This window comes from Littorina saxatilis, linkage group LG8, assembly GCF_037325665.1.
Source record: "Littorina saxatilis isolate snail1 linkage group LG8, US_GU_Lsax_2.0, whole genome shotgun sequence".
NCBI classification, from domain to species: Eukaryota; Metazoa; Mollusca; class Gastropoda; order Littorinimorpha; family Littorinidae; genus Littorina; species Littorina saxatilis.
Genome location: NC_090252.1, coordinates 25,922,221 through 25,948,652, shown reverse-complemented (window position 1 = coordinate 25,948,652; position 26,432 = coordinate 25,922,221). Strand labels below are relative to the sequence as shown.

Genomic DNA, 26,432 nt, shown 5'->3' with positions numbered 1-26,432 from the left:
TTTGTGCTGGTTCATATTCATTAGCAAAGAGCATTTTTGTCAATAAATGCACATATGATTTATGCTTTGATTACCAAAATAACGTTTACTGCTGCACTACAATATGGTCGCTACCTGAACGAAGATGGACTTTGACAATTCAGACAGTCCTTGCAGATTTTTCACGTCTTTAGTCAGGGAATTGAAATCATTGGCAATCAGTAACATTGAAAATTTTAAAGATGGCAAACTCAGTCATCATGCAAAATTTCACGTTTCGTTCTGTATGCTGTTCGAGTATCTGGACCTTGGCATTGAGCCGTGTTATCGCGAAATTTCACAACGAGTGACTGAATTCGATGCATCACCAAGAGAGAAAGGCAACGGTTACAGAAGTCTGTTGCGCATTGTGCAAAAATGCTGTCTTCATCTTTTGCAGATATCTCGCCATATATCAACAAACAGAGAGTCAATGCTCTTTCGCAGAACGTTTTATATGAAGGAACTGGAAGCTTACGTGACAACGTTAGGACAGCTGCGAGCTTGTTTGTACTATGGGCAGAAACTGATGAACTACTGTCAGGCTGGCCATCTGTTCGCTGACGAGGAGACTTTGGATGATTCTCTTGCGGAGCTGCTGATGACAGAAGTCGAGATGCTGAGTGCAGACTGCTTTTATGGAAGATGCCTTGGTTTTCAGGTACACAACGTTTGATGAGTTTTGATAATTGAATCGCACTGGCTATATAGTATATATGGCCCAAAGTCAGAATAGGTGTCCATTTTTGTGACATACAAAATCAATTTTAAAAATGAACATTTTCTTTGTTTTGAAAATAGAGATGTATTTTAGAGCATAAATACGCAAGGAACAGCTATGATTTAAGAAAACTCATGTTTGATCACTTCACAGATTCAGGTTTAAAAGTTTGCAGGAGTTCATAACTTCACACCGTCACAAAATTTAGACTTGTTAAATCATTGTTGCTACATGTATTGGGTCTGTTTTAGACATCTGAGCAAATTGCTACAGCAAATTACTTTGCATTTCAAGCAAGTTAAACTTGTTTTGGCCACGCATGATGCAGATGTGAACTCCATTAATGGGAAGTTCATAACTTCACATAATTTACTTTTATTGGTATAATAAATTTAATTTATACAGGCAGGAAACAATTTGTTTTGTTTTTTAATCTGAAAAAGGTGAGCTGGAACATGAAGGTAATTTTTGAAGATGAAGTGTGGAGAAGATTTTTTGGTTATCTGTATTATTTATAGAAATTAATATTGTCACAATTTTTTCACAGCAAATATTGGCATAAGTTATCATTAAATCTACAATTTTGCTGTTTTTGTGCAAAATGTGCTTGAAAAGTACCATCAAAAGGATTTCAATACACCAAAATGTTTGTCTGACTCAAAGAGTTGGCAGAAACTGAAAGTATTTTTAGAATGTCCTAGGAGTTCATAACTTCACACCGTGACATCACAAACTATGGCTAATTCAAACCAAAGTAAGAAAGTGCATATGTCATCTTATTTTCTCTCCAGCTACTCTTTGTAATCAACATACAACTAAGTAATAAAAGTAAAACATTTGTGAAAACAAACGATAACAAAAATCATAAAATGTGAGCGTGCGCATAACTTCACAAGAATTTTGGTTATGTTGGTCTCTAGTACAGTTACTGTATAATATATTTGCAAAACAATGACAAACTGAGAACACAGAGTTATAGTATAGGCTAAAGCTGCACTTATATTACAAAATCAGATTTTAATTGCCAAAATAAAACAAATTGTTTGAAACTTGTGAAAGTTCATAACTTCACATCAATCACACATGTATACTAAAATAACTAACTAAAGTCTCTTGCAAATAATTCTAAACAACTTAATGATTTACTTAACCAAACTCAGTCATGAAAACTGTTACCGAAATCATTATTTAGTTAGTGTTTATGTCAGCTGACTGTGTGTTCATAACTTCACATCATTTATTTAACTGAAAAGCTACGTACTAAAATCTGCTGGTAAATTAAAATAAAAATGACATCAAACTGTAACAGCCTACTCTGGAGAAGAGCAGCACATCATTTGAGGTAGTGATTTAGTGTAGTAAATTAATTATTGTGTATAAATCATACTCATGGCATGTGTTCATAACTTCACACCGTGGGGCTGAGGGTCAGTTGATGTGAAGTTATGTACACCGTGCAGTCAACCCAGATTCATGCTGGAATTATCAAAATGTAATTTTGAGGGTTGATGTTCAGAAAACTTCTTACAAAATGTCCAGATAAAGTCAAATGTACTCTTTTGCTATTAACAAGGCATTATTTTAAACACGCCCTTGAAAAATGAGCTTGAGTTATGTGAAGTTATGAACTTCATGACAAAACGGCTAAGTACTTCAGAAAGAAACAGTCAGCAGCCAGTAGATTCTTTTTGTGATGAAAATCATGGTACAGTGTAATTTGGAAACTGAAAATAGTCATTTTACATATATTTTGGGTTTTGACATGAGTTAGTAACTCTCACATAAAAATAGTGCGCAAGACACAGAGAAAATGGCTAACTAAAGCATACTGCTTGACTTTAGTGACAAAAATTGCTTAGTATCTAAATCTAATGTACTTTTATATGCAAAATTGCTGTTCCACTACAACCTTAACTTTCATGGCTAGCATTTAAGGACAAAAAACACTCTCAGAGGAGATAGTAGGAAAGTTCATAACTTTCTCACAAGAATTTTTTATTTCTCAATTACTCAAACACCAATGAATGAACTTGATGCAAACTTTCAGTGTGACTGCTGCTAGTGGATCCAAATGCATTACAAAGCTAGGTGTTCCCCAACCAGTCAATTTACTCTTTTTATAAGGCAAAAGGTTGGAAAGTTCATAACTCTTTTTTCACAAGAAAATCTGCACGTAAACTTCAAACTACTTTTGAACATGCAAAAACAAGTCAAACAACCCTTTTTATGTTTTATACCTCTGCAAAACATACTGTAAAATACTTTTTTACAAAAATATATCAGGTTTCAATCTTTAATTATTATTTAGAGCTGATCAGTGAACAAAATTGAAGTCTTACGGAAATAGTTATGAACTTTCTGTGAAATTTTGTCTCCCCATTTTCTGCAGGCTCACTGACAAAATTCAAAAACTTTGCTTTGTCAAAGGTACATTTGAGTTTTACTGGCTCAGTGAAAAGTCATTCATGACATTCTGTCCCATAAATATGACAGAGTAGACCATGTTTCAATATGCTGTAAGGTCATGTCACAAAAAATGGCCAAAATGTAGTGCTGCTGACTTCAGATAATGGCGACATTTTCATTAAAAACAACAACTGAGCACACAATGTTTCTCTAGGTGTGTACTTCATACTTTTTTTTACAAGTCTCATTAATCTTTACAAGGATTTTATTTTTCTTTGATGTACAAATCAGGTTAGAGCCAAGGTTGCACAGCTATTTCAGCTGTGGACACCATTTCAGACTTAAGGCCATATAATATATCCATGTACGCACTCGGAGTGTAGGCTATACAATATTCTGCCCCTGTATACACTCCGGCATTATTTTCCGGTCGCGAAGCCAATATGCCATTCAAACCACTGTGTGATAGGAATGCAGAGTAGTTGGTTATCAGAGTGAAAAAACAAAAACAATCTGATTCTCCATGGCCTTTACAAATTACAGCAATATAGATTTCATTCTTAGAGTGTACATAAAAGACCAGAAAACCACATCAACACTCAGAGTGTCATTTGACGCCATTTTGCGAAGGAACGCAGTGCACTTTCGATTCATTGTATCAAAGTACGCTTGAGACAAACGCACACAAAAACTAATGCAGTTTATGGAGTATGGAACACACTTTGAACGTGTATCGACCCAGAAGTGGTTGTATAATATTTATTGTTTGCCGACCCTCGACACTCCGAAAAAGAGATAGCGAAAGTCAATTTCAGATCGATTTTTCATTGGCTACTTCCTAACGACTTGTAAGGGGGCATTAATGGCTAAACATTTGTAACAGAGCTTTTCATTGTCAGAGCGTATACAGACCCATCGATCCTGTATACACTCAGAGTGTGTATAGCTTTTGCCACAAGTGTGAAGAGAATGAAATACTAGAACTTCACTGTTCATTGGCTCTATCGACGGCCGTTTTTAACCGCTTGCTTCCCTTTATATAATAAACTGTCCATGGATCGTCATTCTCCCTTAGTATGTCATCGAGAATAGAGGATTTTCATGCAATGACGTCAGAGCCTTTCGGTGATTGGTCAATGCATTTCGTATCAATAAGGTCGATCACGCTTGAAATTATTGCTACTTGATATTGCTTTCCAAACTTATACGAAGTGACCGGGAGCGTAGGACAAGTTATGAACTGAATTAGCCCCGAACAGTGAGATATAGAGAACAGTACAGAAATACGAACGGAGATACTCAGAAACTCGAGTCAGTTGTCGCCACGCTCGAGAGCTCAAGTGTAATATTTGAAGTTAAAATCTCCCTCGCCTTTAGTGCAACAAAATAGCTCAGTTGGTAATGCGCCCGATCATGCGCTAGTCCCAAGGACTACTTCTCCAGGACTAGGAGTACTTGGCTAGTCCCTACTTTTGTGGTCCTGGGTTCGATCCGCTTCGACGGCAAATTTTTTTTTTTCTGAACTCGTAATTCTTGTATTTTATTTATTTGCTTCATTTCAAACGTTTTCATTAGAAATGAATCAAAATAATTAAAAAAAGTTGCATAATAATTGAGTACTTCCAGAATTACCCATTCATTATATTTAGTCAAGTTTTGACTAAATATTTTAACATCGAGGGGGAATCGAGACGAGGGTCGTGGTGTATGTGTGTCTGTCTGTCTGTGCATGTGTGTGTGTGTGTGTGTGTGTGTGTAGAGCGATTCAGACTAAACTACTGGACTGATCTTTATGAAATTTGACATGAGAGTTCCTGGGTATGAAATCCCCGAACGTTTTTTTCATTTTTTTGATAAATGTCTTTGATGACGTCATATCCGGCTTTTCGTGAAAGTTGAGGCGGCACTGTCACGCCCTCATTTTTCAACCAAATTGGTTGAAATTTTGGTCAAGTAATCTTCGACGAAGCCCGGGGTTCGGTATTGCATTTCAGCTTGGTGGCTTAAAAATTAATTAATGACTTTGGTCATTAAAAATTGTAAAAAAAAATAAAAATTTATAAAACGATCCAAATTTACGTTTATCTTATTCTCCATCATTTGCTGATTCCAAAAACATATAAATATGTTATATTCGGATTAAAAACAAGCTCTGAAAATTAAATATATAAAAATTATTATCAAAATTAAATTGTCCAAATCAATTTAAAAACACTTTCATCTTATTCCTTGTCGGTTCCTGATTCCAAAAACATATAGATATGATATGTTTGGATTAAAAACACGCTCAGAAAGTTAAAACAAAGAGAGGTACAGAAAAGCGTGCTATCCTTCTTAGCGCAACTACTACCCCGCTCTTCTTGTCAATTTCACTGCCTTTGCCATGAGCGGTGGACTGACGATGCTACGAGTATACGGTCTTGCTGAAAAATGGCAGCTACTTGACTAAATATTGTATTTTCGCCTTACGCGACTTGTTTTTATCTTAGGCCAAAAACAAAAATATGTCTGTTTCCGGTAACATCGCCGAAAAAAATAGGGTCGGTCGGTCGGTTTATTTTTTATTTGTGTGCGAAAAGCGAAAAAAAACTTTAGGGTCGGCGGGGTTTCCGAAAACAGACATATTTGTCTTTTTGGCCTTATTTTTAGTAACCGTGACATCGGCTTTGGTGAAAATTAATTTCCCTTTTGGCAACACGGCGAGATATTAAGAAAACACAAAACACAAATATGAACGGGAAAAACGACGAGTCAACAAAGGCTCGATTCAAAAACTCCGGCACGTGGCAGTCATGTTGGCAGTTCAAGTCTTAGTTTTCACGCCTCGATTGTGTAAGCCTTGTGGTGGAGTGGTAAGATGTTTGCCTCCAAAGCCGGCGGTCTCAAGTTCGAGTCCCCAAAGACATTTGTGAAACATGATTTTTAAACTTTTTTTCCTTCTTTTCTGAACTCTATACAAGTTGTATTTTATTCTTTTTGATTTATCCCAAAGGTTTTGAGTCGTGTATTGAAAATCAAATATAGTGCGTGAGTGCCCTTGAATAGCTTTCCCACAATCACGTATTCTGTTTTTAGTACGGGCCGGATATTCCCAAGGAAAGGTCAAAGGGCATATGTATCATCGCGTGTCGACTGCTGGTAATAGTAGTTAAATACTTCTAGTATGATAGACTTCTGCTTTTGCCTAATTATTGAATACATGATTGCTGATCACTGTTCTTCTTTGGCATTCATGAGGTGTGTTAAAGCAAAGCTGTCGAGGTCCTGACCTCACAGTGCATCAAATATATATATCTATATATATATATATATACGACTTGTGTCTGTCTGTGTGTGTGTTCGCGATTCGCGGCCAAAGTTCTCGATGGATCTGCTTCAAATTTGGTGGGCATCTTCAGGTACACCCCGGACACAACCTGGTCGATGAGAATTTTCAAGACGTGCTCTCAGCGCGCAGCGCTGAACCGATTTTGGTTTTTCTGTTCATCTTCCCAGATCCATTCCCAGTAACTCTTCCAAGTTATCTTCTCCAGTGTTTTGCGTTTATCTCCCTTCCTTCGTGTGGCGTCAATCCATATTCCCATTACTACGTTACTATTTTTAGAATGTCACTGCACTGTCCAGAACGCTTTCCTTGCACCCGTAAGTTGTCCTCACTGTAAAAGTGCAAAGGCCGAATCAATTTATAGCCACGCGAAAAATACACTGTCATCTATCTCTATATATTTATAGATATACATTATATATACTGTTCAAAAAAAGAAACGCATAGTTGCTACTTGCCAAATTTGTTTTATTTTTCGAAAAAAATTAACAGAAAATCCAATATTTAGATTATTTGTTTGAAATTTGGTATGGACACAGTTGAATGCACACACAGTTCATTTGCATCTTCAAATCAATCAGTCAATCAATACGATTGGGTGCCGAGGCTGTCAAGTCTGTAGGGGGTGTGACTGCCTTGAGCAGCAACAACTGCCCGGCACCTTCTGGGCATGGACTGGATCAGATGCCGGATATCTTGCTGTGGGATGGTGTCCCACTCCTCCTGAAGTGCCTGCAATAGATCGCGGTGATTTGCCGGCGCTTCTTCTCGCCTGCGCACACGTCTGTCCAATTCATCCCAGAGGTGTTCTATCGGGTTCATGTCTGGCGACATGGATGGCCAGGGAAGCACCTGGACATGGTGGTCGGTGAGGAACTGGGTGGTGAGTCGTGCTGTGTGCGGGCGAGCGTTGTCCTGCTGGAATATGGCATCCTGGTCAGCCAGAAGAGGAAGGGCGTGTGGGCGCAGAATTTCCTCCATGTATCGCTGGGCAGTTATGCGCCCTTGGACGTGCACCAGGGTGCTCCTTCCAGCGGTATTGATCGCCCCCCACACCATGACGCCTCCACCACCATGAACGGGTGCCTCATCCACACAGTTGGGCGCGTAACGTTCGTTTACTCTCCGGTAGACCCTCCTCCGACCATCATGTCGCTGGAGCAGGAAGTAGGACTCGTCGCTGAACCACACGTGTCTCCAGTGATTCCGGACGGTCCAGCGAAGGTGCTGGTTGCCCCACTGCACTCGGTTCTGGCGATGGCGGCGGGTGAGGACAGCTCCTCTGTGAGGTCTGCGAGCTCTCAAACCAGCTTCATGCAGGCGGTTCCGCACGGTCTGGTCCGATAATCGGTGTGGCCCGGGGAGAGCCTGGACAGAAGATGAGGCCGACAGGAAACGATTCCGGAGGTGGCGGAGCCGTATGAAGCGGTCGTGAGCAGCAGTTGTCGCCCTTGGTCATCCCGCTCGTGGCAAGTCAGCAACGGAGCCAGTGGCTTGAAACCTGACCCACAGTCTACTGATGGTGCTCTGGGACACGTGGAAGTGCCTGGCGATTGCACTTTGACTTTGGCCTGCTTGTAAACGACCCAATGCAATTTGGCGGTCTTCTCTGCTCAATCGGGCCATCTTTCGTCGCTGAATTGTCGTCTGATTTCTTTGTGGCGAACAATCCGCTTTTATGGGTTTTGGAAGACATGGTGAGAGCTCAATATTCCCCGAGTTTCACGAGATTACACTGAAGCATGACGAGTGGTCATGCCAAATGAGCAATTTTGACATTGTAGCCACTGATAACGCATGCGTCACGTGCAGAGCTCACTTGTGGCAATGGACGAAAGGTCGACGACCAGATAAACATTTTCTGCAGTTTGGTGGATATCCTTGTAGCCATATAACTAAATTAACCAAATATTACAAGCTATGCGTTTCTTTTTTTGAACAGTATATATACGGCTTCTCTCTGTGTGTGTGTGTTTGTGTGGGGGGGGGGGGGGGGGCAACACCTGTGGATTGTAGAGTTCTGTTTGTGATGTGGTCTGGCGGCTTTGATGTGTTTGTATGTTCGGGCCTTCCTTTGAGAAGCCATAACAGTTATTCTCAATCCCGTTTGAGTGGACTTCGCCTTCAAAGGTGATTGTGGTGTTTCGGCACTCGGTTACATTTGGCGTGGTCGACAGGGATGGGACTCGACATGAAATGTTCAGGCCACTGAATCATTTTCGTGCTGTTCCCATTCCACCAACCTGGGAGGGACCTAAGCTTGGCGGGTCCATGGTTCGGAACTTTGGGGACAAAGTTCATTCAAAGGGGGTCGAGTGTGACAGGGAGACTACCGTCGCCCTTCACAGCAGACTCTGCAGAGTTGTTCGCCTTAGAAGTTGTGGGCTTTCCTTGCATGTACCCGTAAGTTGTCCTCACTGTAAAAGTGCAAAGGTCGAATCTATTTATCGAAAAATCCACTGTCATCTATCTCTATATATTTATATAGATAGATAGATATATACGGCGTCTGTGTGTGTGTGTGTGTGTGTGTGTGTGTGTGTGTGTGTGTGTGTGTGTGTGTGTGTGGAGGCAACACCTGTGGATTGTAGAGTTCTGTTTGTGATGGGGTCTGGCGGTTTTTGTCTGTCTGTATGTTCTGGCCTTTGAGAAACCATAACAGTTAATATAGAGCTTAGAAATAAGCTCTAAAATTCTCAATCCCGTTTGAGAGGACTTCGCCTTCAAAGGTGATTGTGGTGAACCGTCTCTGTCTCGCGATTCACCTGGCGAAGCCGGGTATTCCTCTAGTATATATATGAAGAGGTCTTTTTGATTTAAATGGCGATGAGCACACCAACTGTCACGTAAAAGCAGAAGTCCGCTCCTGTGATAAAATTCCCACAAACTGTATACACCCAGTGGGCATCCAGATCACGTTTACAGTTGTTTTTGCAGATCGTCAACATACAACTGTTGATATGGTCCACAAAAAACTCTTTTAGTACCACACTGACATTATATTACAATGAATGGTACTTCAACTACTTGTTGCTTGACCTCACAATCCAGAATTCACAATCCAGAAGCTGTTCGCTGGTCTAAATGAGGCAAAATCCATGAGAGACAACTATGTTTGTCATTAAAAAAAAAGATGATGACAAGACTCTGCAATGACTCAATCCTGTTAGATGAGATAGAGAATAAAGGGGAGACAGAGACGATCCATGCAGATAGACATGGAAAGAGAGAGAACGAGTAGGGGGTGAGGGGCAGGAGGGTCGACCAAATACAGAGAGAAGTTTATGGAGGCGTGTTAGTGAGTACTGTTATGCATACATGTGTGGGTGTGCGTCTCTGTGTATTAAGTTTGTGTAAGAGTCACGACAAAGTTATGTGTGTGGTATTGCGTGCATGCATTCAAATTTGAATGATTCATGCTCACGGGCATGTATACATGTGTATGTATGCACACCAACACCATGGTGTGTGTGTTTGTGCATGTGCCCTTTTGTGTGCAACTGCTCATATCAACATTTGAATAGAAGATAACATCAGGAATCATATTTGGAAAGGCTGTGATTTCTGAAGAATTCAAAATGTAATGTAATCTGCTGAATCGGGCTTAAATTTTGTACTGGGCAGCTACTGAGTTAGGCAGTATGATTTTTTGGTTTTCAGTTTTGCGAGTCGATGCAGCGCCCCCTGCACTTGCTGACCATAGCGATGGCATCCTTTGGCGAGGGCTACCAGGAGAGCTCTCAGATCATGAAGGTGGCCACCTCTCTCTTCAACAGCGGCAAGTACATCATGAACCCTGACCTCCGGGCGCAGCAGGTAAAAAGATGACGTTTTACACTATCTGTTTTTGATGTGACTTAATTGCTATTGTTGTCTTAAGTTAGTAGTTATGATAATTAGCTAATCAATTATTGGGATAAAAATCAACAACAACAAAGGAACAGTATGTACTCAGTCAAAGAATAGAATCAGCGCTGATTAGATTGTAGTTCTGACAGCAACAACGAAAGAGGAGAAATTAACAAAAAGAGCCTAGAATTTAATTGAATATTTTGATATCTATAAACTATCGAAGTGCGTTGATTGGTTTTTTCAACTGCCAATTGGATTCAAAGTGCCCAAATAGGAAGATACTCTTTTTTACGTAAGTCTGATATCATATACTCAAACTACATTTTATCAACAGTTGTTGCTACTATTGTATGTTTAATGTGGGTTTTTTTATCATGAACTTGGTTCATTTCATTATTCTTCAGAGGGCTGTATCAGCAGTTTCTTCAGACAGATGTATACATGTGTACTGATAGTGGTAGTAACACAATCTTTTCTGTTTATGACAGGTGGTGAATATAACTCGCACAGCAGATATCCAGTTCTGCAAGGCTTTCTGGTCGATAACAGAGTCTGAAATTATGCATGTGAGTTGTGTATTTATTTTTTCAGTCCATGTAAACTTACTGTGTATGAGATACCTTTGTAACTGGGCTGTAAGATATGTGATAAATATGTGCAGCGTGTGATTAGAAAATACAGGGGTAATAGGCACCGCTGTCATTGTTTTGTCTTTGAGAAGTGGATGAAGATAGAAAGGAAAAAATGTATTTGGTGGATAACGCTGGTGTTAAAAAAGCATCTGTCCCTGTCTACAGTGTCAAAGGAAATTGTGTGTGCAGCAACTTCCTACCATGGTGTGTCCATCAGTGCAAGTGGATGAGGTGTTTCATCTGGGTCCCGATGCTTTTGACATGCCCTCGGCGGATGGAAGCGAAGAAATTACAATTACACCACCTTGTGCACACACCGGCCCCGCCCCTGTGCAAGTGCGACTCATATCGTATCATGTGCGGGAGGGACAGGTCAGTATTATATATGCACACTCATGTGTCAATACATGCATGTATGCATTCACATTTATGCAATACTGTGGAACCCCCCTTTTAAGACCCCCCAAATTTAGGACTTCCTCCCTTTTGAGACCCTGTTTTCTCAGACGTTTTGTTCATAAGCTCTGTAAATGTACCCTCATTTTAAGACTCCCTCCTTTTTAAAGGCATATGTACGCGCTCCCGTGTTTACAAAGTGTAGTTTGCCCATAATCGATGTCAAACGCACCATAAGACCATGTAATGACGATATGTCGCCATGCGCGGACCATATACATGCATTACAGCTTGTTCTAGCCTCTGAAAAAGTGAGGATGTCAACAAAGACGCGGAGTTATTTCCCTTGCGTCAACGTTCCCTCTGTTGGCAAATCTATAAATAGGACGATCTAGATCAAAATAAAAATTCAAATATCTCAACATTGAAGGGGTCCTAGACCACAATATTTTGCAGGGAACTTAATTTAGCATGTCTCCAGCTGTTGGTAAAGCAATTAGCGTGTATATTCATCGAGTTAATATGCCTTTAAGACCTAGTACCTAATTTTCCCAGATTTTGTTAGGTCTTAAAAGAAGGGTTCCACTGTATGGTGCCCATGTACACACTGTCATACCCACACATTATAACGTACATTTGTTTGGAAAATACTGTTTGATAATACTACACAGGTGCTTTCAGTTCATATGATCCTGTTAAATTAATATCAGTTGATGAAAAAATGTCAGGTTTTGTATGTAATTGGACTGAAGGGTTGTATGAATTATGATCTCAAGGAGAATGAACAGGTTTTAATATTCCAGGAATTACTGTGTGCCATTCTCCTGTGACATTTAACTTTTAGCTTTCATGACTATTTCATATTGTGTTGGCAGGATCAGCGCCTCAAGTCGCCAGTGGCAGCGAAGGCACCTAGATCTAGAGGGCTGATTGTCCATTGTCACGGTGGAGGCTTTGTTGCTCAGTCATCTCGCTCGCACGAGGTGGGTCAAGCTAAATGGTTTTTGTTTGTTTTTGGAAAGCGCTATTTGAAGAAGAAACAAGAGGCGAAGCCATCAAGGCTCACGTAAGAAATCGACAAACAGTAACACAAACTCAATCACTCCGTCACACATACACACACACACACACACACACACACACACACACACACACACACACACACACACATACACATACACACACACAGAAAGAGCATAGGTGAAACTGTGCAAGAAAGCGAGACACTAGATCTAGATCTGTCTGTCTGCATGTAGCCTACTTACAGGGACACGACTGCCAACTAGTCTCGGCCCGCTCAAAATAATAATGACCGAGACTTTCAGTACTTCCTTCGCGTGACGTCTAACCCTCTTACGTCATAATGTGACGTCAATGTAATGTGACGTCTTCAAATGTTAGAGTTTCTACCACAGACATACACACGCACGCACGCACGCACGCACATATGCACGCACGCACAGACAGACAGACAAAGTTACGATCGCATAGGCTACACTTAGGTGAGCCAAAAACCCTTATAGTATACATGTATGCATGTCAGCTTTGCAAGCATGGAGTGATACACATAAATCTGAACAACACACTCGAACCAAAAAGAAAACTATAATTTGGTTTTATTGCCGTTTCTTTCTGTTTGTGCATGCTGTCTCAGTTTGCTGCGTGAGTTTTGCCTGTGTGTTTGAAGCTGGCTTCATTTCTTTATATTGGTGATATTCTTCCTTTAGGTGGGAAAGGGGTGCCATCAGTACATGTACTTTCGTCATCACCATTATCATAACAATAAGAATGATAATAATAAAAGTTTTTATTTAGTGCTACTCACCGCTAAGTACCAGTCTGAAGGCACTTTACACATATCACACAACATTGAACATTAAAATTAAAAAAATGTGTGCACAAAAATACTTTGCATAGCACTGAATAATGGACAAAAACCTTAAATACACGGCACCCACATAGAACAGCACAACAATTTAAAATAGGCTTTGAAGCAAAACAAGAAGAACAAAACCAGGCCAATACTGTGTTTCATCAGGAATCCTAATTGTAATGTGGTTGTGATGATGACAGGTGTACCTGCGGGAATCATTAACTGTAATGTGATTGTGATGATGATGACAGGTGTAGCTGTGGGACTGGGCCAAAGAACAAACAAGCAAACCAACAGGCCCATGCTATGTTTAATCAAAAATCATTAACGGTAATGTGATTGTGATGATGATGACAGGTGTACCTGCGGGACTGGGCCAAAGACCTGGACGTTTCATCAGGAATCCTAACTGTAATGTGATTGTGATGATGATGACAGGTGTACCTGCGGGACTGGGCCAAAGACCTGGACGTGCCCATCCTGTCCATCGACTACTCCCTGGCCCCGGAGAGCCCCTTCCCCAGGGCTCTGGAGGAGTGCTTCTACGCCTATGCCTGGGCTGTGCATAACTGCCACCAGCTGGGTAAGGTTTAGACTTACAGCTCTCTTTTGCTTGCATGGTTCCCTTTTGCAGTGATTTCATGAAGTCTGTGTAGTTAGCTGCCAGTGGTGGTGCGCAGGAGAAAGTCAGCTCAAAAGGGTGGGAAACAAGCATTAGTTATAATATCAAAAAAATTTCAATTTATACTAATCCTTTTATGACATACGAGAAGAAGATCTTATCGGACCCTGTACTTGGGTCCCACCCAGTTCAGCTCTTTCTCGTGAAGACCACCACAGGTGTTCAGTGTCTTGTGTTTGGTCTTATTTGACAGGGGTGTGCAAATCCACTAACCCGTGACCCGGGGGGAGTTAAAAATTAGCCGGGTTAGCTGAGGTCTTTGAGTAGCATTCCCGTGGGTTAGCTAAAAATTTCACAAACAAAACTCAAGATAGAGCTTCAAATGCCAACTCCTTACTAAAATGAATGGCCAAAATACATTTCCCCTTGTTTTTCATAATGAAAACAAAGCCCAAACCGAAGCCCAAACAGTAAGTACTGTTTCTAAGGCGCTTTTTCTGAAGTATTGATCGTGTTCGAAAATGTCGTCTGCTTCAACGATGTGAGTTACATCCCTTAGTTTAGTTTTACATTTTGACCAATGAGAAAGCGCTCCCTAATTTGTTTCGGGCCACTGAAAAACAACCATGGCGTTGTTTATAATCCAATGTTTCTGTGTGTGAAACTTCAAAGACAAAATAAGAAAAGTTGGAGTGGGTTACCTATTTTTTTCCCGGGTGAGCTGGAAATGAGATTCTACTAACCCGTGGGTGAGTTGTTTATTTTTAAATTTGCACACCCCTGTTTGATAACCCCCCCATAAAGAGTTATTCCAGAACAGAACTGAAGATTTGACTGACATTCAGGGATGAGATTCTTCCGCCAATTGGCGGATTTCCGCCCAAAAGTTCGTTCCCAGGACCATTTTTCTGAATCGTCTAAATCCGTTGAGAAAAAATGGGGGGGGGGGGGGGGGTAGAGTAGTTGTTGCGGTTCCATTGGATTCGATCTGTAAAGCCCTACCTACAACCCTAAAGTCGATTTTCCAGATCAAATCTCCGATAAAATAATGACAACATAACCTCCGTATCGAAGGAAGTGGACCTTCGACCCGAATATGAACTTTCCATTTGGGACCAAGTTTCCCTTTCACCGAGTGTCTTCATTCCGAAAATTCATAAACGGGCTGATTCAGCTGTCGGCTTTAGCCTGCTTAACAAAGATGGCGCCAGTGAGAACATTGACGGAAAGCGAACATGTTTTGGCGTCGGAGATCGACCAGGGTGTGAAGAATAAGTGGGTTCCGAAATGGCAGGAAGAAATCGTCACGTCTAAACTACGCGGGAGAAAACTGTCGCTCCGACTGGGAGATTCTATTAAAAAGTTGACTGTTCCGGGAAAGGCTCGATGCACGTGGTGTAATTTTGATCTCAGCTACACATCCAAAGGGAAGACCACGCTGAAATGTGTATGTGAAGTTGTACTTGTAATTGTACGATTTTAAATTGGAGAGATGTACATGAATTAATTATAGTGTACTGGCTTTCGTCTTCAGAGCTGCGGCCGCAGTTTACTTCTCTCTAAACTATTAGTACTTCTTCAGCTAACATATGGCACTCAAGCAATTTATTTAGGTCCAGTTCTTTTATCAATACCTTACGAGCACCATTGGTCATTGTGCAAGTAAATTGTGCCGTTTCTAAAATTTGTGAAAATTCCTGAGCTAAAGTTACTTAAATTTTGCACATATGACTGACAAAATGTTGTATGCTTCTACTGCTCGGACTCATTTCCAAGTCTTTTTTTACGGTCAAAGTGTCAAAAAATCTTCAGCTTCAGGGGGCTTTGCCCCCTGACCCCTAAGGACCCCACTGGGGGCCTTCACCGTCCCACGGACCCCCGCCAAATAATTTCCTCCCAAAACACTTTTAGGGAATCTCATCTCTGGACATTGTTCATATTGTGTCTTGAATAAAATCCACAAGCTTTAATGCACATATGCGGGCAAAACAGACACAGTAGTTTATAGAATACTGCCAAATGAAGCAGGGCATGTGAAAGACATCTACATGAGTTACATGCAGTATCTGACCCTGTTGTGTACAGTACTGTCTGCTTGTACTGTTGCAGGGTCGACAGGGGAGAGAATTGTGCTGGCGGGGGACAGTGCGGGGGGGAACCTCATTGTGTCCACCGCCATGCGAGCTGCGTCCTTTGACATACGTCGGCCCGACGGCCTCTTGGCGGTGTACACACCAGTGCTGGTGCGTTATACACCATCACCCGCACGACTGTTGGCCCTGATGGACCCTCTGCTTCCTGCTGGCATTCTGTCCCGCTGTCTGGCTGGTAATACTGCAGTGTGTTTGTCTTTGTGACTGGCTGGTAAGACTGCAGTGTGTTTGTCTTTGTGTCTGGCTGGTAAGACTGCAGTGTGTGTGTCTTTGTGTTTGGCTGGTAAGACTGCAGTGTGTGTGTCTTTGTGTCTGGCTGGTAAGACTGCAGTGTGTTTGTCTTAGTGTCTGGCTGGTAAGACTGCAGTGTGTTTCTCTTTGTGTCTGGCTGGTAAGACTGCAGTGTGTTTGTTTTTGTGTGTGGCTGGTAAGACTACAGTGTGTTTGTTTTTGTGTCTGGCTGGTAAGACTGCAGTGTGTTTGTTTTTGTGTGTGGCTGGTAAGACTGCAGTGTGTTTGTCTTTGTGTCTGGCTGGTAAGACTGCAGTGTGTTTGTTTTTGTGTGTGGCTGGTAAGACTGCAGTGTGTTTGTTTTTGTGTCTGGCTGGTAAGACTGCAGTGTGTTTGTCTTTGTGTCTGGCTGGTAAGACTGCAGTGTGTTTGTCTTTGTGATTGGCTTGTGTATGTTTGTGTGGCATTTATTTTGTGCTCTCTGTCAATTTGCCTACCTGTCCTTTTTTTCTGCATGTTTTTCTTTCTATTTATTTGTGTGTCTGCATGGCTATGTCTCTGTCTCAGTTCATATCGAAATGGTCTGTTTGTGTGTGCTGGTTTATTCCAGTAGTTTTCAATATGCAGAGAAATGTTGTTTTTGTTATTCCAAAACAAAATGTTTTTGAACAAAAATCGTCAATTCTTATCCAGTTTAATGATGTTTTAGTTTTTCAGGACTGTTCTTGGATAGAAACTTTTTTATTCACATGGGCCAGCATGCTGGTTTGTTGAGTTGCGTTTGCTTTGAAACACTACAGCAAATAAACACTCATGACACTGAAGTCAAGCGGTCAACTAACATCCCAGTGAAAGAAAACTCCAATCTATGTTTTCTGCACTGTACACTCTTTTTAGTTCGAAAGAATTGTAAATCGGAACTGACTGTTCAATGCCAATGTAGACACGCCGATCACTAGTGTTTGGTGACCAATGTAACAAAATGTTCAAGGAAAAGTAACAAGTTATTACCGAACATCGTCTATTCCTATGCTATAATATTTATCATTCAATATTTATGATCAGTGTTTTTATCTCTGTCCTTGCAGCCTATGCAGGTGTGTCAGATGACCTGTCATCACAGCTAGCGGCCTCCGTCACATGTCACATCGAGTCCAGCGCCGCCACGCTGCGTATGTCCTCACAAGAGTCGCAGGAAGCGGACTGGGTGGTGGTCAGCCAGGACTCGGCCTCCAAGACCAGCGGCACTCTGGCGTCCCCGCAGGCAGGTAGTCTCGATCAGACCACAGAGGAGAACGGCGATGAGGTGGAGATTTTCAGCCAACCCAAAACAACAGCTATTTCCACCCTGGTGTCAGACGCCACAGGAAAGCTAGTGTCCTACATGGGGTCGTACACTGACCTCCTGACCAAAAGCTTCACCACCGCCAGGCAGACGTCACCTGAAGAGATCCCCCTGATGCCCATGGACGATGAGAACCAGCATGGGCCGGGCGCTCCCGGAGCAGAAGACAAGAAGTATGGCAGCAGTATAGACGGAAGTCCATGCTCTTCCAGCTTCCACACGCCAATGACAACCCCCAGCCAGGCCAAGGGCTTTCCGGGTGCTGATGTTGCACACACTCCACAAAACAACGGTCCTCAGGGGCTGAACTGTGTGTATGATCTAATTTCACAGGACAGCACTGTGAAAGAAAATGCTGATGGTGTTTCACTTGATCTACATCCATCTCCTGCGCTGAAGGAGGCACATGAAAGTAAGCAAGCTGTAAGCACTTCACCGACCTGTGCAGAAAACACTGTCCAAACCATCGGAGGTGCAAGCATTGCCTCTACTCAGTGCATGCATGAAAACACATCTGAAGGCATTGGAGATGCTTCTCCGTGTTTACACACGCCGCAAGAGAGCGTTGGAACTGCACTTTCTCCAGTGTCTTTCCAGGTTGGGGAGGACAGTAATTGGAAGGAAGGCCAAGACATTTGTACATCTCAGGGTTTGACACTGTCTGACCGGACCAGTGTTCCAGTGGGTGAGGATAGAGGCGAGCATGCAGCAGTGTGCGATGACCCCCCAGCCTTCTCCATAGAGGAGGCAGAAGGGGAAAGCCCCGAGGGAAAGGAGCTTGAAGGGTTGGAGCCACAGATCTACATGCCCAGCCTGGAGCGAGACAAGGCAGAAATACTGCAGTTTGAGCTGGACAGTTCCGCCGCCAGTAACACGCCCAGCACCACCCTACCCAGCAGTCTACTCTCTACTCCCAGCGACGATTTAAACTCCTTCGACATTTTGGAGTCGGGGCAGTCCAATGGTGAGCGAACCAGCACTTCCCCGACAGAGAGAATGGACGGGTACGTAAAAGGGAGGGACTTGTTATCTGCGTCTCCCACAGCAGGTTCACAGACGTCTGAGGACAAGTGTGAGAGCAGAGGGCAAGATGTGGAGACGGTGGACAGTGGTGAGGCAGACAGAAAGCAGGGCCGACAAAATGATGGGAAGAATGGTGCCAGTTTAAGTATCGCGGGGAAGGAGAATGACGTGACAATAAAGAACGGTACTGCACAAGGCAAAGAACAAGACCCAGAAGAAGGAGATGATGCTGGTAGGGGGGATCTTGTGAAAGACAGTGACGCCAATATGGACATGAGGACAAGTGACAGTGCAACTGCTGCTGCTAGTGCTACACTGGCTCTGGAAGTGTCCAGTGATTTTCAAGACTTTGTTTTGCAAGCAGCGCCATCTACATCGGTTGACACTGCTTGTTCTCGCGCTTTTGTGGACCCCCTTCTGTCTCCTGACAGCGGCTGTCTCAGTGACGACGCAGATAAAATGATGTCTTCGGCCGAACTGGTATCTTCTGTGCACTCAGAAGCTGTACCACTGCCATCAGTGAGTCGTGAGAAGCTGCGTTTAGATCTCCACAAGGCTTCGTCAGCGACCGCCTTTCCGAGGAGCATGTCGCAACCCTCTCTGAGCAACCAGGCCGGCCCGAAGTGTTTGCACAACATGTCGCCTTCAGACTTTAAGCGTGAGCGCCACCTGGCCCAGAGCCCACTGCGGGCCATTCGCAACATCCCGATCGTCAAGAACCCCTACATGTCGCCCCTGCTGGCTCCCGACTGGCTGCTTCAGGGGCTCCCGCATGTGTGTCTGGTGGTCAGTGACTTCATTCATTTCTTTGTGAAAATATTGTCTATTTGTCTTTCAACCCATTTTGTTGTTTTACTCGAATTGGCTTTCTTTCAACCTTCCGTAAATGTGCCTATTCGTTTGCCAATCACAGCTATTTTATCTGTTGTTCTATGTCCCTAAAACTTCTGTCCCTTCTTTTTTTCTGTGATCTCAGACTGAGTGGGAATTTTGAAGTATACTGGCTTTGATTTTTATGAAAAGCACTAGAAAAGGCAAGAAACCATTTTTTTTAAAGAATTATTTTGCATTAAGGGTACAGACTTTTGAGGGCCTCTTACCAAAACCCTCACCATGAATGCCAGAAGTCTGAATTCAGGTCATGTGATGTCATTCGTTTTCACTTTCAGGCACTGTTTTCACTTTCAGGCACTGTTTTCACTTTTATTCAGCTGAACATTTTTGTTTAACAAATGTGCCTTTGTATTGGTTAGTGAATGAACAATTTCAGGCACTGTTTTTACTTTTATTCAGCTGAATATTTTTGTTTAACAAATGTGCCTTTGTATTGGTTAGTGAATGAACAATTTCAGGCACTGTTTTTACTTTTATTCAGCTGAATATTTTTGTTTAACAAATGTGCCTTTGTATTGGTTAGTGAATGAACAATTTCAGGCACTGTTTTCACTTTTATTCAGCTGAACATTTTTGTTTAACAAATGTGCCTTTGTATTGGTTAGTGAATGAACAATTTCAGGCACTGTTTTCACTTTTATTCAGCTGAACATTTTTGTTTAACAAATGTGCCTTTGTATTGGTTAGTGAATGAACAATTTCAGGCATTTTGTTCAGACCTCACATGCATCATTACCCTGGCTAAAACAGGATGATGGTTATTCGTCTTCTTGTTCTTCTTCTTCTTCTGCGTTCGTGGGCTGAAACTCCCACGTACACTCGTGGATTTTTGCACGAGTGGAATTTTACGTGTATGACCGTTTTTTATCCCGCTATTTAGGCAGCCATACGCCGTTTTCGGAGGAAGCATGCTGGGTATTTTCGTGTTTCTATAACCCACCGAACTCTGACATGGATTACAGGATCTTTTTCGTGCGCACTTGGTCTTGTGCTTGCGTGTACACACGGGGGGTGTTCGGACACCGAGGAGAGTCTGCACACAAAGTTGACTCTGAGAAATAAATCTCTCGCCGAACGTGGGGACGAACTCACGCTGACAGCGGCCAACTGGATACAAATCCAGCGCGCTACCGACTGAGCTACATCCCCGCCCTGATGGTTATTCTGATGTGGACAATCTCTGTGTGCAGGCCTGCCATCTGGACCCACTGTTGGACGACTCTGTCATGTTCACACGACGTCTCCGTTCCCTCGGCAAATCAGTAGAGCTCCTGTTCGTCGATGATTTGCCGCACGGCTTTCTCAATTTTTCCATGGTCTCCCGTGACGCAAAGCGCGCCAGTGACATGTGTTGTGCCAAGCTGGGACAACTCTTGCATCTTGACGAGGAGCCGAGAGAGAGAGTTGAGGTCTGATGTGCATCGAGTGGCTGTTTTATGAGAATGAACGTTGTTGGTTGATATAGAGTGCAAGAGAAATGTTGTGATCTGAAAAAATATATATATATATCATCTGTGATCTCATGATTGTGACGTAGATTGAGTTGAGCTTAATTTGAGAACTACAGTATAACCTGTCTCTAATGGACACCTTTGGGGTATGGTAAGGGTGTCCCTATTAGACAGGTGTCCTTTCTTCACAGGTGGAGGGGCCGGGGCAATATTTTACAAAGAGCACGTAAAATGTACAAGACACTTTTTGTCAATCCTGGAGTATGTATTTATTTTTCAACACAAAACACAAGGTAAAAACTTAAATAAAATTACCAGATCACATTGTACAAGGCACAGATTGAGGGCGGTGACAGGAATTAAAACAAGATTAAATTAAATTGAATTGAATTGAATAGTGTTCATCAAAACGATTTGAAAAAGTCCTGGATGCCTGTTTGTTTGGCTCGTCCAGCTTCCCTAAGCTTGACGTCTTCAAGCATGGACTTCAGCGTGAAGGCACTCCCATACCACGTTGTTCAGGTCTTCATATTGCGTTTTCTGACGTTTCACAGTTTTTTGGTCGCTTTGTGCCCCTGACTCCCACTCCTTCATCACATCTTCTTTTTCCGATTTGATCCTCGCGATGTGTGTTTTACCACATCCCATCTCCTTCGCCACATCTCGGCATGATTGGCCGCTATCTATTTTTTTCAAGGCAGCGATACGCTGCTCTAAAGTCAACGCTTTTCTTTTTCCTGCTGGAGATTCCATTTTCAAACACAGTACTGTTGCTTTTGGTTGTGACTGTATCCACAATGCGGAAAAGCGAAAGTGAGCAAAAGTGAGCGACCGAAAGTGAGTCTCCATCTAAACAAGCCACTGATTGGTCAGAAAAGGGACAGGACAACCAATCAACAACCATTTGTGTTACGGCTGCCGAGCACTGACCTGAATAACAGTCGAGTTTTTGAAGTTGCGTTTTCATGTACATAGTGTCCGTTTGTGACAGTGTTTACACTTCCTACGGTCCGAAAAATCGTGTCCGCGTCCGTAAGTGGCAGGTGTCCGTCCGTTAAAGGTTAGTTATTGTTGAAATCGTGTTCGTTCCATGATAAACTGTCCGTATGTAGCAGGTGGCCGTTACAAGAAGGGTCCGCTAGACTCAGGTTTTACTGTAGCGGTAAGGCAGTGGCTGAAACCGACATGAGATTATGTCATAAAAATAAGGTTTTCTGTAAATTTCAGTGCCCCAGCTGACGGGTTTTTGTTCGTCAAAATGGCACTGAAAAGCCTGTGTAAACCACAGTTTTGCTCACTATAAGTGATTTCTGTATAAATAGAGGTTCAACTGTATCTGTAAAATGAGTAGTGAATCTGTAACTAAATAGTAACTTACATTAAGCAGATGCATGAGCTGACATTACTAGCCAGACATTACTAATGTACATTTGTGCATCTACAGTTATACAGTCATGCAGTCATACGTTCACATACATGTACTCACACACAGAAAAACTTGGGTTCAATGGAGAAAGTGATACCTTAAAAATATCAGATCAGATTTTCATGCATAATAATTAATATTTATATCTCGGTGGTTTTCTTTATGTATCAACATGACCTGTCCTTGATCTGTGATGTGCAGGTGCATTTAACTTTAGAGATTAAAAGGTGTGGCATTAAGAAACAAATTCTGTTACAAATTATAAGACTAACAGATTTCAGGCTTATTGATCAGAACTAAGAAAAGAAATATATGTCTCTTGTAAAGATCCCAAAAATATCTTTTGTCAGTATTTCTTATTGCACATGCCTCAAACTTTTTCATTTCATACCCCTTTCGTTTGAATCAATATTAAATCTGAAACACCGAGTATCTGGGGTTGGTGGTTTAGTTATGGAGCTTATTTTTTATAAGAATTTGTTTTGAAATTTGATGATAACAATTGTGGGAATATTTGTGATACATATTTCTATAATATTGCCCAGTGCGATGTTTTTCCTCGACCGCTCTTGATGTTGTTGTTTTGATTGTGTTAATTTTGTTGAGCTATTTATTTATAATAGCAGTCTGCTTTTTTTCTGTAATTTGAACGTTTTGTGTTTAGGCTGTCCTTAAATGAGCCCTAAGTCAACTTCGCAAGGACTTCGTCAAGTATTTTTGCTGAAAATTCAGTGTGTGCAACCAGCTTTGTGAAGATGACTTTGCCCAATTAATTTGAGGCTTCACCAATTCTTACTTGTATATACAAGTGTTTTGTGTTGCAAAGTGGGTGTGAATGTGTGTGTGTGGTTGTGTTTATCAGTGGGTATTAAAAAGCAACATGTTTTTCCCATGGTGCAAGAAAAATAGTTTTAAGTTTTCTGTTAATTTTCAGAGTCAAACAGATCTGGGTTTTTTAATGCGCTTGCAGCGATTTGCATGCATTGGTTTTACCTGAGATTATTCATGTCTACTTTTTGTTCATGTTTGATCATTAAATACCTTCCATTTTGCAAATTGAGACCTCGATGTTTTTCTGTGAAATATTAAAATACTCCAGGAGGCTTCTTGACTGTCGCTATCTCTTTAACTCTACTTGAACAGGCAAAAAATGCAATAATTGGTTGAATGTTTGGTGCTCTGTGTTTATCGTGATGGTACCTTCCAAATATTGCAAAAGAACAAGATTTAAGAAAGATGATTTTCTCACAACTGCAGTAATTATATAAGTTAAAGATATGAGTAGTTTGAAAGTACATGTACAAGCACCAATGTGCGCTGAATAATACGTTCACATTTTTGTATTTGCTTTTGTACAGAACCGTGCTTTCATATTGATGTATGTATATGTGTACAGTTCAATGCCAAACTGTGCACACATTTTTCGGGCTGCTTTTTCTTGCTCTGTTAAAAAAAACTGGTGTCCTCTGTGTGCTGGTGTCATCAGCCTTGCTGTATTCTGTCTCTGCTGTTCTCAACTTTAGACATACTGGCGTAGGCCTTAAAGTACAGAGTTATATGCATCTACACTAGACTTGTCTAGAAACCACCAACTGTAGTGTTATCCTTTTACTCAGTGGTGTTTTTCCTGATGTGGTATTTGCTTACCGTCTTGCTGAATGTACTGCTTCTAGGCGGAAGGCAGATTTTAATGACTGCTAAGTTTTGTCATTAAATCAACAGCGGTGTGATTTAGGCGATTCGTGTTTTGAAATACATGTACATCCTTAACTCTTACCAGTTCGGTGGTTTTAGGGCATATTTTACAGTGCTGTTGGTGCCTACTTGCCGAGTGGCTATCTGGGGTCATATTCTAAATGAAATATAGAAAGTTATATATCAAATGAAAGGAAAATGAATAAGCTTTTCATATTTGCAAAGAGAATTGTGCTATCTTTAAAGGTAAAAAATGTTATGGGGGTGACAACATGATTTTTGTTGAAATTTGTACGCCCATTTTTTGGAACACGTGACAAACACAAAGAAGACATTTTTTTTGTGTTCAGTTTATTTTAGATATGCTGCTAACTAGTCTGTTTGGGCATTCATTTTACATAACATAGCAAAGTTTTATTGAGTTTTGCTGATAAACAAAAAAGTTATTGTCACCTGAATACCCCCACCCAAATTTCAAAGTTGGACGTTTCATGACATACGCATGCCTAAGGCACAAAAAAAGAGTCTGTTTACGGTATCCTGACCGACCCTATTTTTTCCCGCGACCCTAGACTTTTTTTTGGCATTTGGGGGGAAAAAAAAAGAAAAAAAAATTTGTTTTTGCAAAATAACTTAAAAATATGGTTTTTTGAAAAAAAAATGGAAAAAAAATAAAAATAAAGAAAAGGTCGTTGTTTTTTGGCAAAATAACTTAGAAATATGTTTTTTGGGGAAAAAAAAAAAAAAAAAAAAAAGTCTTGTCCTACCGACCTACTTTATTGGCCTATGTTACCGTTAACATACTTTTTTTTTTTTTCCTAATAATGCATTCCTATTACTAACTTATAACAAAAACCCAGCTTGTTTCTGTCATAAAGTGTGTCTAATATATGAGTTTATCCACTGTCCGACCCATCCAATGTAAAATAACAAATTTTTTGGTTGATAATTAGATAATTGGTCAGTGGAAAACTACAGGGGGGGCATCGTAAGCTTGCTTACGATGGGCAAGGGAGCGAACTGGTAAGAGTTAAAGGTGGCTGTTGTCATTAAATAAAAAATTGTCAAGAGACCATGACGAAGTTTTACTCTACTTGATGAATATGAATAACACAGCCAAAACAATTGAAAGAAAAACTTCTTTGGAATGTGTTACAGTAACACTACCTTAATGGTTGTGAAAACCTTTTTGTTCCCACTGAAGATAGTAAGATCTTTGAGACATTTCTAAACATTTCAGTTTTACGGTCACCATTATGTAGCATTGCTATGGATGTAATACTAAAACTCTGTTCAGCTAAACAGATTGAGCGGGTTATGTGTGGAATGCTTGTTATACAATAATTTCAGTTGCTTTATGCCAAAAATGGTAACTCACAGTGAATCAAACTGTGGCATTATTTGAGATAGCTACATACGTGTGCATGAACCTACGCTACTCAATATCCTGGCGAAGAATGACTGGTCACACTCCATAATGCCCTACTGCCGGCCTCTCTCTACTTAAATAACCTGATCATGTGTCAGTGGTGCAAATACCTGTAATTATATTATCTTCCAAACCTGTGGGACTTTTTGTGCCATCGCTTTTCCCAGGTAGACTTGGGTAGAAAGTACTATAATTTTGATGCCTTTCGGTACTTCATGGCGGTGTGTTATTGTCTTTCTTCCAGTGCTGGGAGCACAGCATTTACGTGTTTTGTAAATCTCCTACTGTATTTGAAGTTTTTCCAGGTGGAGTTGTGTACAAGGTACTGCCATTATAATGCCTTTCAGTACTGCGTTAGTGCAGAGCAGTGTATCTGTTGTCTCTTCTTCCTATGCTGAGTACAGCATTCCCTTGCTTTTAAGTCTGCTGCTGTGTGAAGTTTTCCCAGGTAGACTTGCATAGAAAGTACTGCCATTGTAATGCCTTTGATACTGTATAGCAGTGTGTCCATTGTCTCTTATCCGTGCACTGTGAATACAGTGTTTTGATATGTTTGAAGTCTCCTACTGTCTGTCTGCAAAGTTTTGAGCTCTTTTTTATAAAACTTGGCAACAATCTGGTTGCTTTCCACCAGCCAAAAATAGGCAAGTGTACTTGTTACCCCTTCAGCATTCAACCTCCAGGTTCGGGGGTTAAAAATTAGTAGGCTTGCCGTAACTTGTGAAAATCGGTTTTTTGTTGCTTGGGCCATATATATGTGCTTTACATGGTCATAACTATTAACAGCTATTGTGTTTTCAGCGTAGCAATAGGGTCCGATATTTAGACGAGACAAGTATAATGCCGACGAGTCGAAGACGAGTCGCATTATACTTGTTCGAGTCTAAATATCGGACCCTATTGCTACGCTGAAAACACAATAGCGATTATATAGCTGTTC

The 26,432-nt window shown here is 41.4% G+C and overlaps 1 protein-coding gene across 1 annotated transcript; it reads left to right on the top strand.

Annotated features, from left to right (window-relative positions):
• Nucleotides 1–123: 123 nt before the first annotated feature.
• LOC138973150 (serine-rich adhesin for platelets-like) lies at nucleotides 124–24,782 on the top strand. Its single transcript, XM_070345825.1, has 9 exons — nucleotides 124–679; nucleotides 10,131–10,286; nucleotides 10,811–10,888; nucleotides 11,144–11,326; nucleotides 12,226–12,333; nucleotides 13,662–13,806; nucleotides 15,955–16,173; nucleotides 17,318–19,383; nucleotides 20,682–24,782. Exons 1-9 carry the CDS (start codon nucleotides 125–127, stop codon nucleotides 20,904–20,906), a joined length of 3,735 nt encoding a protein of 1,244 aa, XP_070201926.1. The 5' UTR covers nucleotide 124; the 3' UTR covers nucleotides 20,907–24,782.
• The last annotated feature ends 1,650 nt before the right edge of the window (nucleotides 24,783–26,432 follow it).